Source organism: Eubalaena glacialis, chromosome X (genome assembly GCF_028564815.1).
Source record: "Eubalaena glacialis isolate mEubGla1 chromosome X, mEubGla1.1.hap2.+ XY, whole genome shotgun sequence".
Classification (NCBI taxonomy): Eukaryota; Metazoa; Chordata; class Mammalia; order Artiodactyla; family Balaenidae; genus Eubalaena; species Eubalaena glacialis.
Window position 1 is genome coordinate 58,263,715 of NC_083736.1, and position 18,805 is coordinate 58,282,519.

Consider the following 18,805-nt stretch of genomic DNA (forward strand, 5'->3'; position numbering starts at 1 on the left):
AGGGCTATGCATAAGTCTGACTAATGATTAAGATTAAATGGTCCTACTTTAGGATGAGGTAGGCATAAAGTAACATTAGCAGTGCTAAACTAATTAGACAACATTGTTTAAAGGTATAACAAAACACACACACACCCACACCCACACCCACACACACACCACCCTGTCTTAGGTCAGAGTGTTGGTCTAAATTATTGATACCCAAAATGTAGTCCATGAGCCACCAGCATCACCTGAGAGCGCTTTAGAAATTTAAAATCTGAGGCCTGAGATTCTGCATTTTTAATAAGCTCCCAGGTGATACAGATGTTCTTGGTTTTTGGACCACATTTTATGGTAGCAAGGCTTTAAATTACTTCAGGATGCTTACCAAGTAGGCTCAGAAAATGAGCAGAGACTACTTTACCTAAAAATATTGAGGAAAAGTCCCATGTAGCTTAAGATGACTATAGTCAACAACTTGAGGGACGAGAAATCATATGATTCAATCTCTGAAAAGACCCCCCCCCAGAATAGATTCTTTGAAGAAAAGGTTTTACAGCAATTTAACTGTTAACTGAAATTTAACCATGTTAGAAAGCATGTATACACAACTCTTCCAGACCCTTTGATATTTCTGCTCATGAACATACCCATGTCTCTTTTCGGGCTGCACCAGAAGCCTCCACATAGATCAGGTGGGTTGCAGTAAGATATAGACTCCCATTAGCTGGTTTCTTACCTACATAACGATCCAGTAATTTCACGTTTTCTACCTGTTATATGAGGGGGGAGAAAAATACAGATTAAGTTATCAACTCACCACCTGTGATTAAAGTGGTGTAATTCAAAGCAAGATAAATGCTGTTAAATTGCTATAAAATTTCTTTGAGGCTTTCTAGGTCCTGTCAAAGTGGCAAACTGGTATGATCTGTGTTTCCTTTTCCTAAATCAGCCCTGAAGAAACTATAAAAGTGAGAGGGAAACGTGGATTCTTAGAAGGATTAAAATTCTAGATGATGTTACTATGATGGGGTAGATGTCTGTGGAAGATAAATAGGACATAAGAGCCTGCTGAGGTACTAATCTTGTTAGAGGGAAGTGGCAGTTATTGTACGTGGAAAAATCAATAGGTGTAAATAACGTGAGATTAGATCTTAAGTTAAAGGGCAAGAAAATAGAGTATATAACTTTCTAAAAAGCAGGAGAAAACTTGATCTATCCAGTGGAAAGTAGGAAAGAAAAAAAAAAAAGCAAACAAAAAAACCCCAAAAAGAGTACCATAAATGTAAAGTATAAAATTAAATGCCAGAAATAAGTCCCAATATAAGAGAAATAACAAATGTACACAAATTAAACTTACCAGTTAAAAGACAGACTTAGAGACTGAATTAAAACAAATACTCAACAATATTCAGTCTAGAAGATATATACCTAAAATAAAGAGATGTAAATAAGTTGAAAATAAAAAGATAGAAAAGATATACTAGACAAATATGAACAAAGCTTGAGTAGATTTAATATCTGACAAAATAGAATCAAGAGACAAAGAACAACAGGACAAGAAGACATATTGATCATAAATATATATGCATCTTACAAGACAGTTTCAAAATACATCTTGCTTGATGTACTTGCTTGTAGCAGAACTGCAGAGAGAAAAGAAACACTTGGATACTTTAACACTTTAGTTAGGAATTGATAGATCAAGCATACAAAAATAAAAAACAAAAATGAATAGAGATACAGTATACTTGCACAGCACAACTACAAAGTTCAAGCTATTAGATATACAGAGAACGCTATATCCAACAAATAAAGAACATAAAGTCATTCAAGACAACTAATAGAACATTTCTAAAAAGACATCATGATAATGGCTGTAAAGGAAGCCTCAATAAATTCTAAAGGTTCAATATCACACAGTCTACATTCTCCAACCATGACACAATGACATTAGAAATTAATAACAAAATAATAGGCAACGTTAGCATATGTTTGGAAACAAAATAGCATACTATTAAATTAACCTTGGGTTAAAAGGAAATCATAAATAAAATTAATAAATATTTAGAAGTGAATAGTAATAAAAACACAACAAATGAAAATTTGTGGGGCACAGCTAAAGCAGAACTAAGAAGGAAATGTATACCTTTAAGTAAACTTATCATTAAAGAAGAAACGTTGATAAACTAGTTAAGCATTCAATGCAATGAAGAAAGCAAAAGAACAGAGAAACAAGGAAGACAAAGGACAGAAATTAAGAAGCAGAGAATTGCCCCCCCCACATACACACACACACCAAAAAAACCAACAGAAAAGATGAACAAAACTAGAATTTAATTCTTTTAAAAAGTTAATAGATCTTTTTAAATTAATTTTTATTGGAATATGGTTGCTTTACAATGTTGTGTTAGCCTCCACTGCACAACAAAATGAATCAGCCATACACATACAGATATCCCCTCCCTTTTGGACTTCCCTCCCATTTAGGTAGAGTTCCCTGTGCTATAGAGTATGTTCCCAACAGTTGTCTATTTTATACATAGTATCAATAATGTATATGTGTAAATCCCAGTCTCCCAATTCCTCCCACTGCACCCCTTTCCCCCTTGGGATCCATACATTTGTTCTCTACGTCTGTGTCTCTATTTCTGCTTTGCAAATAAGATCATCTATACCATTTTTCTAGATTCCACATATATGCATTATTATATGATATTTGCTTTTCTCTTTCTGACTTACTTCACTCTGTATTACACTCTCTAAGTCCATCCACGTCTCTACAAATGACCCAATTTCATTCCTAAAGGTTAATAGATCTTTGACAAGACTGATCAGGAAAAAAAGGGAAAAGAGGCAAATACACAAGCTACAGAATGAAAAAGGGAAAACAATGTAACAAATTTCTTTAAATAAGAGTATTATGAACAATATGCTAATAAATTGAAAAACCTACATGAAGTGAAAAAATTCCAAGGAAAATACCTCAGGATGACTTATTAGTGAATTCTACCAAACTTCCAAGAAACAGACTACCTTATCCAATTGATTCCAGTTATTAGAAAAAGAATGACAGTCTATTTTATGTATGAGGCTAGCGTAATCTTGATTCTAAAACCAAATAGACAACTATAAGAAATGAAAATTTATATCCATTTCACTTAAGAAATGTAGATGCAAAAAAATCCAAATAAAAATTATTTAGTGAATCAACAGTATATTTTTAAAAATACATTTGATCAAGTAAATTTAACTCAAGAAAGCAAAGATAGTTCAACATTGAAAAACTTCAATGGAAAACATCACATTAACAGATTAAAAGAGAAAAATCAAATGCTTTATCTCAATTAATAGAGAAAAATACTTTTGAGTTCACTTCTATTTATGATAGCTCTTAGTGAATTAGAAACAGAAGTAAACATCCTTAACTTGGTAAAGATTATATATCAAGAGCCTACAAAGAATGTCATGTGTAATGGAGAAACTAAATGCATTAATTTAAAATCACAAAAAAGACACACTGGACCCATCTATCACTGCTACTCTTTTAGATATCCTAGCCAATACAATAAGAAAAAAGAGGGGGAAAATTAAGACATGAAAGGATTGGAAGTGAAGTGGCACAATCTGGCACAATTGGAAGTGATCTGGCACAATTTACTGGGAAGATAATTTTCCCAATAAAAAGATAATAGAAGATCTTCTACCAAGAAAAAAACAAAAGAATCAACAAACTATTAGAACTTAAATCAGAGGAATTCAGCAAGGTTGCAAGATAAAATATCAACCTACAAAACTCAAGTGTTTCTCTAAACCAGCAATAACCATTAAGAAAATACCATTCACAGTGGCAACAAACACCATGTTGAATCCAGGAATTAGCTTAACGAAGCATATATGAGACTTTTACAGAGAAAACTTTAAAACTCTAATAAGAAAACTGAAGACAACTTAAAGAAATGAAGAGACATCCATGCTCTCGGATGGGACAACTTAATTTTGTAAAGTTGGCAATTATCCCCTAAATTAATCTATAAATTTAATGCAACTACAATTAAATTTCAAAGTGAATTTTCCACAAATGTATTCTAAATTTAAGTAGAAGACTATACCCCATAAGTAGATAAATAAATCTTAAAAGAGAACAGTGAAGAAGGGAAGATTTGCTCTACTAGATATTAAGACATACCCAAAGCCATGGGATAAAAAAAAAAAAAAAAGCCTGAAGTACTAGTGTAAGAATAGACAAATAGACCACTGATAAAGGACCATAGCTCAAAGACAGACTCATGTATGAATGGGTGCTTCATATACGATAACTGTGGCACTACAAATTATGAACAAAAGATAAGAGTACTTACTAAATGTGTTGGGGAAACTGTATGAATACATGGAGAAAAATAAAACTAGATCCCTGTAACACCATATACAAAACTGGAATCTAGATATATCTATATGTAAGAAGTAAAACTATAAAATTACTAGAAAAAATGCAAAATACCTTGGGTCTAGAGACAGGAAAAGACTTCAAAACTTAATAACAGAAAGGAAGAAAATATATAAAATGTCTGAAATTAACAAGAGATTATTAGGGAGGAACCAAGATGGTGGAGTAGAAGGATGTGCTCTCACTCCCTCTTGTGAGAACACCAGAATCACAACTAGCTGCTGGACAATCATCAACAGGAACACACTGGAACACACCAAAAAAGATACCCCACATCCAAAGATAAACGAGAAGCCACAATGAGACGGTAGGAGGGGCACAATCACAGTAAAATCAAATCCCACAACTGGTGGGTGGGTGACTCACAGACTGGAGAACACTTATACCACAGAAGTCCACCTGCTGGAGTGAAGGTTCTGAGCCCCACGTCAGGCTTCCCAACCTGGAGGTCCGGCAATGGGAGGAAGAATTCCTAGAGAATCAGACTTTGAAGTCTAGTGGGATTTGAGTGCAGGACTTCGACAGGACTGGGGGAAACAGAGACTCCACTCTTGGAGGGCACACACAAAGTACTGTGCGCATCCGGACCCAGGGGAAGGAGCAGTGACCCCAGGGGAGACTGAAACAGACCTACCAGCTAGTGTTGGAGGGTGTTGTGCAGAGGCAGGGGTGGCTGTGGCTCACCGTGGGGACAAGGAAACTGGCAGCAGAAGTTCTGGGAAGTACTCCTCGCTGTGAGCCCTCCCAGAGTCCACCATTAGACCCACCAAAGAGCCTGGGGAGGCTCCAGTGTTGGATTGCCTCAGGCCAAACGACCAACAGGGAGGGAACCCAGCCCCACCCATCAGCAGTCAACCGGATTAAAGATTTACTGAGCTCTGCTCACCACAGCAACAGTCAGCTCTACCCACTACCAGTCCCTCTCATCAGGAAACTTGCACAAGCCTCTTAGATAGCCTCATCCACCAGAGGGCAGACAGTAGAAGGAAGAAAAACTACAATCCTGCAGCCTGTGGAACAAAAAACACATTCACAGAAAGATAGACAAGATGAAAAGACAGATAGCTATGTACCAGATGAAGGAACAAGATAAAACCCCAGAAAAACAACTAAATGAAGTGAAGATAGGCAACCTTCCAGAAAAAGAATTCAGAATAATGATAGTGAAGATGATCCAGGACCACGGAAAAAGAATGGAGGCAAAGACCGAGAAGATGCAAGAAATGTTTAACAAAGACCTAGAAGAATTAAAGAACAAACAAACAGAAATGAACAATACAATAACTGAAATGAAAACTACACTAGAAGGAATCAATAGCAGAATAACTGAGGCAGAAGAACGAATAAGTGACCTGGAAGACAGAATGGTGGAATTCACTGCTGCAGAATAGAATAAAGAAAAAAGAATGAAAAGAAATGAAGACAGCCTAAGAGACCTCTGGGACAACATTAAATGCAACAACATTCGCATTATAGGGGTCCCAGAAGGAGAAGAGAGAGAGAAAGAACCCGATAAAATATTTGAAGAGATTATAAGCAAGAAGTTCCCTAACATGGGAAAGGAAATAGCCACCCAAGTCCAGGAAGCACAGAGAGTCCCATACAGGATAAACCCAAGGAGAAACACACCGAGACACATAGTAATTAAATTGGCAAAAATTAAAGACAAACAAAAATTATTGAAAGCAGCAAGGGAAAAACAACAAATAATATATAAGGGAACTCCCATAAGGTTAACAAGTGATTTCTCAGCAGAAACTCTACAAGCCAGAAGGGAGTGGCATGATATACTTAAAGTGATGAAAGGGAAGAAACTACAACCAAGATTACTCTACCCAGAAAGGATCTCATTCAGATTTGATGGAGAAATCAAAAGCTTTACAGACAAACAAAAGCTAAGAGAATTCAGCACCACCAAACCAGCTCTACAACAAATACTACAGGAACTTCTCTGAGTGGGAAACACAAGAGAAGAAAAGAACCTACAAAAACAAACCCAAAACAATTAAGAAAATGGTCATAGGAACATATATATAGATAATGACCTTAAACGTAAATGGATTAAATGCTCCAAACAAAAGACACAGGCTTGCTGAATGGATACAAAAACAAGACCCATATATATGCTGTCTACAAGAGACCCACTTCAGATCTAGGGACACATACAGACTGAAAGTGAGGGAGTGGAAAAAGATATTCCATGTAAATTGAAATCAAAAGAAAGCTGGAGTAGGAATACTCATATCAGATAAAATAGACTTTAAAATAAACAATGTTACAAGAGACAAGGAAGGACACTACATAATGATCAACGGATCAATCCAAGAAGAAGATATAACAATTATAAATATATATGCACCCAACATAGGGGCACCTCAATACATAAAGCAACTCCTAAAAGCTATGAAAGAGGAAATCGACAATAACACAAAAATAGTGGGGGACTATAACACCTCACTTACACCAATGGACAGATCATCGAAAATGAAAATAAATAAGGGAACAGAAGCTTTAAATGACACAATAGACCAGATAGATTAAATTGATATTTATAGGACATTCCATGCAAAAACAGCAGATTACACTTTCTTCTCAAGTGCGCATGGAACATTCTCCAGGATAGATCATGTCGTGGGTCACAAATCAAGCCAAAGTAAATTTCAGAATATTGAAATCATATTAAGCATCTTTTCTGACCACAACGCTATGAGATTAGAAATGAACTACAGGGAAAAATACGTAAAAAACACAAACACATGGAGGCTAAACAATAGGTTACTAAATAACCAAGAGATCACTGAAGAAATCAAAGGGGAAATCAAAAAATACCTGGAGACAAATCACAATGAAAACACGACGATCCAAAACCTATGGGATGCAGCAAAAGCAGTTCTAAGAGGCAGGTTTATAGCTATACAAGCCTACCTCAAGAAAAAAGAAAAATCTCAAATAAACAATCTATCCTTACACCTAAAGGATCCAGAGAAAGAAGAACAAACAAAACCCAAAGTTAGCAGAAGGAAAGAAATCATAAAGATCAGAGCAGAAATAAATGAAATAGAAACAAAGAAAACAATAGCAAAGATCAATAAAACTAAAAGCTGATTCTTTAAGAAGATAAACAAAATTGATAAACCATTAGCCAGACTCATCAAGAAAAAGGGGGAGAGAACTCAAATCAATAAAATTAGAAATGAAAAAGGAGAAGTTACAACAGACACCGCAGAAATACAAAGCATCCTAAGAGACTACTACAAGCAACTCTATGCCAATAAAATGGACAACCTGGAAGAAATGGACAAATTCTTAGAAAGGTATAACCTTCCAAGACTGAAGAAGGAAGAAACAGAAAATATGAACAGAGGAATCAAAAGGAATGAAATTGAAACTGTGATTAAAAATCCTGCAACAAAAAAAAGTCCAGGACCCGATGGCTTCACAGGTGAATTCTATCAAACATTTAGAGAAGAGCTAACACCCATCCTTCTCAAACTTTTCCAAAAAATTGCAGAGGAAGGAACACTCCCAAACTCATTCTACGAGGCCACCATCACCCTGATACCAAAACCAGACAAAGACACTACAAAAAAAGAAAATTACAGACCAATATCACTGATGAATATAGATGCAAAAATCCTCAACAAAACACTAGCAAACAGAATCCAACAACACATTAAAAAGATCATACACCATGATGAAGTGGGATTTATCCCAGGGATGCAAGGATTCTTCAATATACGTAAATCAATCAATGTGATACACCATACTAACAAATTGAAGAATAAAAACCATATGATCATCTCAACAGATGAAGAAAAAGCTTTTGACAAAATTCAACACCCATTTATGATAATAACGCTCCAGAAAGTGGGCATAGAGGGAACCTACCTCAACATAATAAAGGCCATATATGACAAACACACAGCAAACATCATTCTCAATGGTGAAAAACTGAAAGCATTTCCTCTAAGATCCGGAACAAGACAAGGATGTCCACTCTCACCACTATTATTCAACATGGTTTTGGAAGTCCTAGCCACAGCAATCAGAGAAGAAAAAGAAATACAAGGAATACAAATTGGAAAAGAAGAAGTAAAACTGTCACTGTTTGCAGATGACATGATACTATACATAGAAAATCCTAAAGATGCCACCAGAAAACTACTAGAGCTAATCAATGAATTTGCTAAAGTTGCAGGATACAAAACTAATGCACAGAAATCTCTTGCATTCCTATACACTAATGATGAAAAATATGAAAGAGAAATTAAGGAAACACTCCCATTTACCATTGCAACAAAAAGAATAAAATACCTAGGAATAAACTTACCTAGGGAGACAAAAGACCAGTATGCAGAAAACTATAAGACACTAATGAAAAAAATTAAAGATGATACCAACAGATGAAGAGATATATCATGTTCTTGGATTGGAAGAATCCATATTGTGAAAATGACTATACTACCCAAAGCAATCTACAGATTCAATGCAATCCCTATCAAATTACCAATGGCATATTTTACAGAACTAGAACAAAAAATCTTAAAATTTGTATGGAGACACAAAAGACTCCGAATAGCCAAAGCAGTCTTGAGGGAAAAATACGGAGCTGGAGGAATCAGACTCCCTGACTTCAGACTATACTACAAAGCTACAATAATCAAGACAATATGGTACTGGCACAAAAACAGAAACATAGATCAATGGAACAAGACAGAAAGCCCAGGCATAAACCCATGCAGCTATGGTCAACTAATCTATGACAAAGGAGGCAAAGATATACAATGGAGAAAAGACAGTCTCTTCAATAAGTGGTGCTGGGAAAACTGGACAGCTACATGTAAAAGAATGAAATTAGAACACTCCCTAACACCACAAAAATAAACTCAAAATGGATTCGAGACCTAAATGTAAGACCGGACACTATAAAACTCTTAGAGGAAAATATAGGAAGAACACTCTGTGACATAAATCACAGCAGGATCTTTTTTGATCCACCTCCTAGAGTAATGGAAATAAAAACAAAAATAAACAAATGGGACCTAATGAAACTTCAAAGCTTTTGCACAGCAAAGGAAACCATAAACAAGACGAAAAGACAACCCTCAGAATGGGAGAAAATATTTGCAAACGAATCAATGGACAAAGGATTAATCTCCAAAATATATAAACAGCTCATGCAGCTCAATATTAAGAAAACAAACAACCCAGTCCAAAAATGGGCAGAAGACCTAAATAGACATTTCTCCAAGGAAGACAGACAGGTGGCCAAGAAGCACATGAAAAGCTGCTCAACATCACTAATTATTAGAGAAATGCAAATCGAAACTACAATGAGGTATCACCTCACACCCGTTAGAATAGGCATCATCAGAAAATCTACAAACAAGAAATGTTGGAGGGGGTGTGGAGAAAAGGGAACCCTCTTGCACTGTTGGTGGGAATGTAAATTGATACAGCCACTATGGAGAACAGTATGGAGGTTCCTTAAAAAACTAAAAATAGAATTACCATATGATCCATCAATCCCATTACTGGGCATATACCCAGAGAAAACCATAATTTAAAAATACACATGCACCCCAATGTTCATTGCAGCACTATTTACAGTAGCCAGGTCATGGAAGCATCCTAAACGCCCATCGACAGACGAATGGATAAAGAAGATGTGGTACATACATACAATGGAATATTACTCAGCCATAAAAAGGAACGAAATTGGGTCATTTGTTGAGACGTGGATGGATCTAGAGACTGTCATACAGAGTGAAGTAAGTCAGAAAGAGAAAAACAAATATCATATATTAACGCATGTATGTGGAACCTAGGAAACTGGTACAGATGAACCGGTTTGTAGGGCAGAAATTGAGACACAGATGTAGAGAACAAACATATGGACACCAAGGGGGGAAAGCGGCAGAGGGGGGTGGGGGTGTGATGAATTGTGCTATTTGGATTGACATGTATACACTGATGTGTATAATATTGATGACTAATAAGGACCTGCTATATAAAAAAATTAATTAAATAAAATAAAATAAAAAACCAAACAAGAGATTATTATCTAGACAATATAAAGGACTCCTGTAACTCAGTGAGAAAAAGACAGAGGCTGTAATAGAAAAATAGGCAAAAACATAAGAAAAAGGCAAGTTACAGAATAGGAAATCCAATAAGCATACAACTGTGAAGAGACACTCAAAATGTTGGTAATCACATAAATGAAAATTAAAACCAAAAGATATTGCTTTAAGTCTGTAAGACTGGCAAAAACTGGAAGGCTAGAAAATGCCAAGTGTTGGTAGGGATGTGGGGATAAAAGAACCCTCATCTACTAAAACTGGCAGGGGGCGAGGGGATATAGACAGATTGAGACTACTTAGGAGGGAAATCTGGTACTACATAAGCAAAGTACACATAAAAAAGTACACTCTATGACCCAGAAATGCTATTGCTGAAAATGAGCCCAAAGAAATTTTCATATAGATCCTAAAGAGAACATATACAAGAATGAACATTTCCATCACTGGGAGAATGGATAGGTCAGATGTGGTGGAGCATTAAGCAGGTATTAGAAGCAATGGGTTGGAGGTACACATGGCAACATGAATAGATCCAAGAAATACATAGCTTAGTGAAAAAGTAAGAAACAGAATGATATACTGAAGATATCACTAGTTACATAAATTAAAAATTCATGCATATGAAACAACCATCATGTTTTAAAGGACATATTCATTGAATCTGTAGATTGCTTTGGGTAGTATAGTCATTTTCACAATGTTGATTCTTCCAAACCAAGAACATGGTATATCTCTCCATCTATTTGTATCATGTTTAATTTCTTTCATCAGTGTCTTATAATTTTCTGCATACAGGTCTTTTGTCTCCTTAGGTAGGTTTATTCCTAGGTATTTTATTCTTTTTGTTGCAATGGTAAATGGGAGTGTTTTCTTAATTTCACTTTCAGATTTTTCATCATTAGTGTATAGGAATACAAGAAATTTCTGTGCATTAATTTTGTATCCTGGTACTTTTCCAAATTCATTGATTAGCTCTAGTAGTTTTCTGGTAGCAACTTTAGGATTCTGTATGTATAGTATCATGTCATCTGCAAACAGTGACAGCTTTACCCCTTTCCCAATTTGGATTGCCTTTATTTCTTTTTCTTCTCTGATTGCTGTGGCTAAAACTTCCAAAACTATGTTGAATAATAGTGGTAAGAGTGGGCAACCTTGTCTTGTTCCTGATCTTAGTAGAAATGGTTTCAGTTTTTCACCATTGAGGACGATGTTGGCTGTGGGTTTCTCATATATGGCCTTTATTATGTTGAGGAAAGTTCCCTCTATGCCTACTTTCTGGAGGGTATTTTATCATACATGGGTGTTGAATTTTGTCGAAAGCTTTCTCTGCATCTATTGAGATGATCATGTGGTTTTTCTCCTTCAATTTGTTTAATATGGTGTATCACACTGATTGATTTGCGTATATTGAAGAATGCTTGCATTCTTGGGATAAACCCCACTTGATCATGGTGTATGATCCTTTTAATGTGTTCTTGGATTCTGTTTGCTAGTATTTTATTGAGGATTTTTGCATCTATGTTCAGCAGTGATATTGGCCTGTAGTTTTACATCAAACTACCGCTGGCATTTTTCACAGAACTAGAACAAAAAATTTCACAATTTGTATGGAAAAACAAAAGACTCCGGATAGCCAAAGCAATCTTGAGAAAGAAACATGGAGCTGGATGAATCAGGCTCCCTGACTTCAGACTATATTACAAAGCTACAGCAATCAAGCCAGTATGGTACTGGCACAAAAACAGAAATATAGATCAATAGAACAGGATAGAAAGTCCAGAGATAAACCCACGCACATATGGTCACCTTATCTTCGATAAAGGAGGCAAGAATATACAGTGGAGAAAAGACAGCCTCTTCAATAAGTGGTGCTGGGAAAATAGGACAGCTACATGTAAAAGAATCAAATTAGAACACTCCTTAACACCATACACAAAAATAAACTCAAAATGGATTAAAGACATAAATGTAAGGCCAGACACTATCAAACTCTTAGAGGAAAACATAGGCAGAGCCCTCTATGACATAAATCACAGCAAGATCCTTTTTGACCCACCTCATAGAGAAATGTAAATAAAAATAAATATAAACAAACAGGACCTAATGAAACTTAAAAGCTTTTGCACAGCAAAGGAAACCATACACAAGGTGAAAAGACAACCCTCAGAATGGGAGAAAATATTTGCAAATGAAGCAACTGACGAAGGATTAATCTCCAAAATTTACAAGCAGCTCATGCAGCATAATATCAAAAAAACAAACAACTCAATCCAAAAATGGGCAGAAGACCTAAATAGACATTTCTCCAAAGAAGATATACAGATTGCCAACAAACACATGAAAGAATGCTCAACATCATTAATCATTAGAGAAACACAAATCAAAACTACAATGAGATATCATCTCACACCGGTCAGAATGGCCATCATCAAAAAATCTACAAACAATAAATGCTGGAGAGGGTGTGAAGAAAAGGGAAACCTCCTGCACTGTTGGTAGGAATGTAAATTGATACAGGCACTATGGAGAACAGTATGGAGGTTCCTTAAAAAACTAAAAATAGAACTACCATAAGACCCAGCAATCCCACTACTGGGCATATACCCTGAGAAAACCATAATTCAAAAACAGTCATGTACCAAAATGTTCATTGCAGCTCTATTTACAATAGCCAGGACGTGGAAACAACCTAAGTGTCCATCAACAGATGAATGGATAAAGAAGATGTGGTACATATATACAATGGAATATTACTCAGCCATAAAAAGAAACGGAATTGAATTATTTGTAGTGAGGTGGATGGACCTAGAGCCTGTCATACAGAGAGAAGTAAGTCAGAAAGAGAAAAAGAAATACCATATTCTAACACACATATATGGAATTTAAAAAAAAAAAAAAAGGTCCTGAAGAACCTAGGGGCAAGACGGGAATAATGACACAGACCTACTAGAGAATGGACTTGAGGATACGGTGAGGGGGAAGGGTAAGCTGGGACAATGTGAGACAGTGGCATGGACATATATACACTACCAAATGTAAAATTGATAGCTACTGGGAAGCAGCCACATAGCACAGGGAGATCAGCTCAGTGCTTTTTGACCACCTAGAGGGGTGGGATAGGGAGGGTGGAAGGGAGGGAGATGCAAGAGGGAAGAGATATGGGAACATATGTATATGTATAACTGATTCACTTTGTTATAAAGCAGAAACTAACACACCATTGTATAGCAATTATACTCCAATAAAGATGTTTTTAAAAAAGGACATATTCAAATATAAATATAACATTAATCACATTAGAATGCTTGCATATAATAAGGGAGGGAAATAGAAGAAAAGGAGGCTAAATAAATAGGTACAGGCATACCTTTTTAAAATGTGTTTCATTTTATTGCTCTTTGCAGATATTTAGTTTTATACAAATTGAAGGTTTGTGGCAAACTTGTGTCGAAGAATTCTACCTGTGCCATTTTTCCAAAAGGATTTGCTCATTTCTTGTCTCTATGTCATATTTTGCTAATTCTCACAATGTTTGAAACCTTTCATTATTATTATATTTGTTATGGTGATGTGTAATCAGTAATCTTTGATGCTTCTATTATAATTGTTTGGGGATGACATTAACCGTGCCCATACAAGACAGTGAACTCAATCAATAAATGTTGTCTGTGTTCTCACTACTCCACCAAACGGCCATTCCCCTTCTCTCTCCCTCTCCTTGGGGACTCCCTATTCCCTGACACACAACAGTATTGAAAATAGGCCAATTAACAACACTACAATGGCTTCAAGTGCTCAAATAAAAGGAAGAGAAGCATGTCTCTCACTTTAAGTCAAAACCTAGAAATGTTTAAGATCAGTAAGGAAGGTAGACCTTCAAGATGGTGAAGGAGTAAGACTTGGATATCACCTTGCCCCCCACAAATACATCAGAAATACATCTACATGTGGAACAACTCCTACAGAATACCTACTGAATGCTGGCAGAAAACCTCAGACTTCCCAAAAGGCAAGAAACTCCCCATGTTCCAGGGTAGGGCAAAAAAAAAGAGAAAAAACAGAGACAAAAGCATAGGGACAGAACCTGCACCACAGGGAGGGAGCTGTGAAGAAGGAAAAGTTTCCACACACTAGGAAGCTCCTTCACTGGCAGAGACGAAGGTGGAGGGGGTGGGAAGCTTTGGAGCCACAGAGGAGAATGCAGCAGTAGGGATGCAGAGGGCAAAGCGGAGAGATTCCCACACAGAGGATCGGTGCCAACCAGCACTCACCAGCCTGAGAGGCTTGTCTGCTCACCCCCTGGGACGTGTGGGAGATGGGAGCTGAGGCTCCGGCTTTGGAGTTCAGATCCCAGGGAGAGGACTGGGTTTGGCTGTGTGAAGACAGCCTGAAGGGGGCTAGTGCACCACAGCTAACAGGGAGGGAGTCCAGGAAAATGTCTGGAACTGCCTACGAGGCAAGAGACCATTGTTTCGGGGTGCACGAGGAGAGGGGATTCAGAGCACCACCTAAACGAGCTCCAGAGACGGACGTGAGCCGTGACTATCAGCGCAGACACCAAGACAGGCATGAAATGCTAAGGTTGTTGCTGAGCCACCAAGAAGCCTGTGTGCAAGCACAGGTCACAATACACCCCTCCCCTCCCAGGAGCCTGCGCAGCCTGCCCCTGCCAGGGTCTTGTGATCCAAGGAAAACTTCCCCGGGAGAACAAACGGCGCACCTCAGGCTGCTGCAATGTCACATCGGCCTCTGCTGCTGAAGGCCCACCCCGCATTATATACCCCTTCCTCCCCCTGGCCTGAGTGAGCCAGAGCCACCTAATCAGCTACTACTTTACCCTTGTCCAGTCTGAACGAAGAACAGACGCCCTCAGGTGACCTACACACAGAGGTGGGGCCAAATCCAAAGCTGAACCCCAGGAGCTGTGGGAAAAAAGAGGAGAAAGGGAAATTTCTCCCAGCAGCTCCAGGAGCAGTGGATTAAATCACCACTATCAACTTGATGTACCCTGCATCTGTGGAATACCTGAATAGACAACTAATCATCCCAAAATTGAGGCGGTGGATTTTGGGAGCAACTGTAGACTTGGGGTTTGCTTTCTGCATCTAATTTGTTTCTGGTTTTATGTTTATCTTAGTTTAGTATTTAGAGTATACTATCATTGGTGGATTTGTTTTTTGCTTTGGATGCTCTCTTCTTTCTCTCTTTTTCTTTTCTTATTACTTTTTTTAAAATTTTTAATAATTTGTTTATTTTTTATTTTAATAACTTTATTTTATTTATTTTTTCTTTCTTTCTTTCTTTTTTTCTCCCTTTTCTTTTGAGCCATGTGGATGACAGGATCTTGGTGCTCCGGCCGGGTTTCAGGCCTGTGCCTCTGAGGTGGGAGAGCCGAGTTCAGGACATTGATCAGCCAGAGCCTTCCCAGCTCCACGTAATATCAAACGGCGAAAGCTCTCCCAGATAGCTCCATCTCAACACTAAGACCCAGCTCCACTCAATAACCAGCAAGCTTCAGTGCTTGACACCAGATTCCAACAACTAGCAAGATAGGAACACAAACCCACCCATTAGCAGAGAGGCTGCGTAAAATCGTAATAAGGTAGCAGACACCCAAAAACAAACCACCGAATGCAGTCCTGCCCACCAGAAAAAGAAGATCCAGCCTCATGCACCAGAAAACAGGCACCAGTCCCCTCCACCAGGAAGCCTACACAACCCACTGAACCGCCTTAGCCACTGGGGGCAGACGCCAAAAACTACGGGAGCTACAAACCTGCAGTCTGCGAAAAAGAGACACCAAACACAGTAAGTTAAGCAAAATGAGAAGACAGACAAACACACAGCAGATGAAGGAGCAAGGTGAAAACCCAACAGACCAAACAAATGAAGAGGAAATAGACAGTCTACCTGAAAAACAATTCAGAGTAATGATAGTAAAGATGATCCAAAATCTTGGAAATAGAATGGAGAAAATAAAAGAAACGCTTAACAAGGACCTATAAGAACTAAAGAGCAAAGAAACAATGATGAACAACACAATAAATGAAATTAGAAATTCTCTAGAAGGAATCAATAGCAGTATAACTGAGGCAGAAGAACAGATAAGTGACCTGGAAGATAATAGTGGAAATAACTACCTGAGAGCAGAAAAAGGAAAAAAGAATGAAAAGAACTGAGGACAGTCTCAGACCCCTATGGGACAACATTAAATGCACCAACAGTGGAATTATAGGGATCCCAGAAGAAGAAGAGAAAAAGAAAGGGACTGAGAAAATACTTGAAGAAATTATACTTGAAAACTTCCCTAATATGGGAAAGAAAACAGTCAATCAAGTCCAGGGAGCGCAGACAGTCCCATACAGGATAAATCCAAGGAGAAACACGCCAAGACACATATTAATCAAACTATCAAAAATTAAATACAAAGAAAAAATATTAAAAGCAGCAAGGGAAAAACAACAAATAACATACAAGGAAATCCCCATAAGGTTAACAGCTGATCTTTCACCAGAAACACTGCAAGCCAGAGGGGGTGGCAGGACATATTTAAGGTGATAAAAGGGAAAAACCTACAACCAAGATTACTCTACCCAGCAAGGATCTCATTCACATTTAATGAAGAAATTAAAATCTTTACAGACAAGCAAAAGTTAAGATAACTCAGCACCACCAAACCACCTTTACAACAAATGCTAAAGGAGCATCTCTAGGCAGGAAACACAAGAGAAGGAAAAGACCTATAATAACAAACCCAAAACAATTAAGAAAATGGTAATAGGAACATACATATCGATAACTACCTTAAAAGTAAATGGATTAAATGTTCCTACCAAAAGGCAGAGACTGGCTGAATGAATACAAAAACAAGACCCATATATATACTGTCTACAAGAGACCCATTTCAGACCTAGGGACACATACACACTGGACCTGAGGGTATGGAAAAATATATTCCATGCAAATGGAAATCAAAAGAAAGCTGGAGTAGCAATTCTCATATCAGACAAAATAGACTTTAAAATAAAGACTATTCCAAGAGACAAAAAAGGACACTACATAATGACCAAGGGATCAATACAAGAACAAGATATAACAATTGTAAATATTTATGAACACAATATAAGAGCACCTCAATATAACACAAATGCTAACAGCCATAAAAGGGGAAATCGACAGCAGCACATAAGAGTAGGGGACTTTAACACCCCACTTTCACCAATGGACAGATCATCCAAAATGAACATAAATAAGGCAACACAAGCTTTAAATAATACATTAAACAAGATGGACTTAATTGATAGTTATAGGGCATTCCATCCCCAAAAAACAGAATACCCTTTCTTCTCAAGTGCTCATGGAACATTCTCCAGAATAGATCATATATTGGGTCACAAATCAAGCCTTGGTAAATTTAAGAAAATCGAAATTATATCAAGTATCTCTCCTGACTACGCTATCAGACTAGATATCAATTACAGGAAAGAACCTGTAAAAAATACAAACACATGGAGGCTAAACAATACACTACCAACTAACCAAAGATCACTGAAGAAATCAAAGAGGAAATCAAAAATTACCAAGAAACATATGACAATGAAAACACGATGACCCGAAACCTACTGGATGCAGCAAAAGCAGTTCTAAGAGGGAAATTTATAGCAATACAGTCCTACCTCAAGAAACAAGACACATCTCAAAAAAACAACCTAACCTTACACCTAAAGCAATTAGAGAAAAAAGAACAAAAAAACCCCAAAGTTAGCAGAAGGAAAGAAATCATAAAGATCAGATCAGAAAGAAATGAAAGAAATGAAATAAAAGAAATGAAGGAAACAGTAGCAAAGATCAATAAAACTAAAAGCTGGTTCTTTGAAAAGATAAACAAAATTGATAAACCATTAGCCAGACTCATCAAGAAAAAAAGGCAGAAGGCTCAAACCAACAGAATTACAAATGAAAAAGGAGAAGTAATAACTGACACTGCAGAAATACAAAGAATCATGAGAGATTACTACAAGCAACGATATGTCAATAAAATGGACAACCTGGAAGAAATGGACAAATTCTTAGAAAAGCACAACCTTCTGAGAGTGAACCAGGAAGAAGTATAAACTATAAACAGACCAATCACAAGCACTGAAACAGAGACTGTGATTAAAACTCTTCCAACAAATAAAGGCCCAGGACCAGATGGCTTCACAGGCGACTTCTAGCAAACATTTAGAGAAGAACTAACACCTATCCTTCTCAAACTCTTCCAAAATATAGCAGAAGGAGGAACACTCCCAAA

General features: G+C 37.2%; 1 protein-coding gene across 1 annotated transcript in view; it reads right to left on the reverse strand.

Moving 5' to 3' along the window:
- MTMR8 (myotubularin related protein 8) overlaps positions 1-18,805 on the reverse strand; it is a 165,557-nt gene that overhangs the window by 114,860 nt on the left and 31,892 nt on the right. Inside the window, exon 2 of the mRNA XM_061177893.1 lies at positions 633-755. Within this exon, the coding sequence (XP_061033876.1) occupies positions 633-755 (123 nt within the window). The remainder of the gene's footprint in view (positions 1-632; positions 756-18,805) is intronic.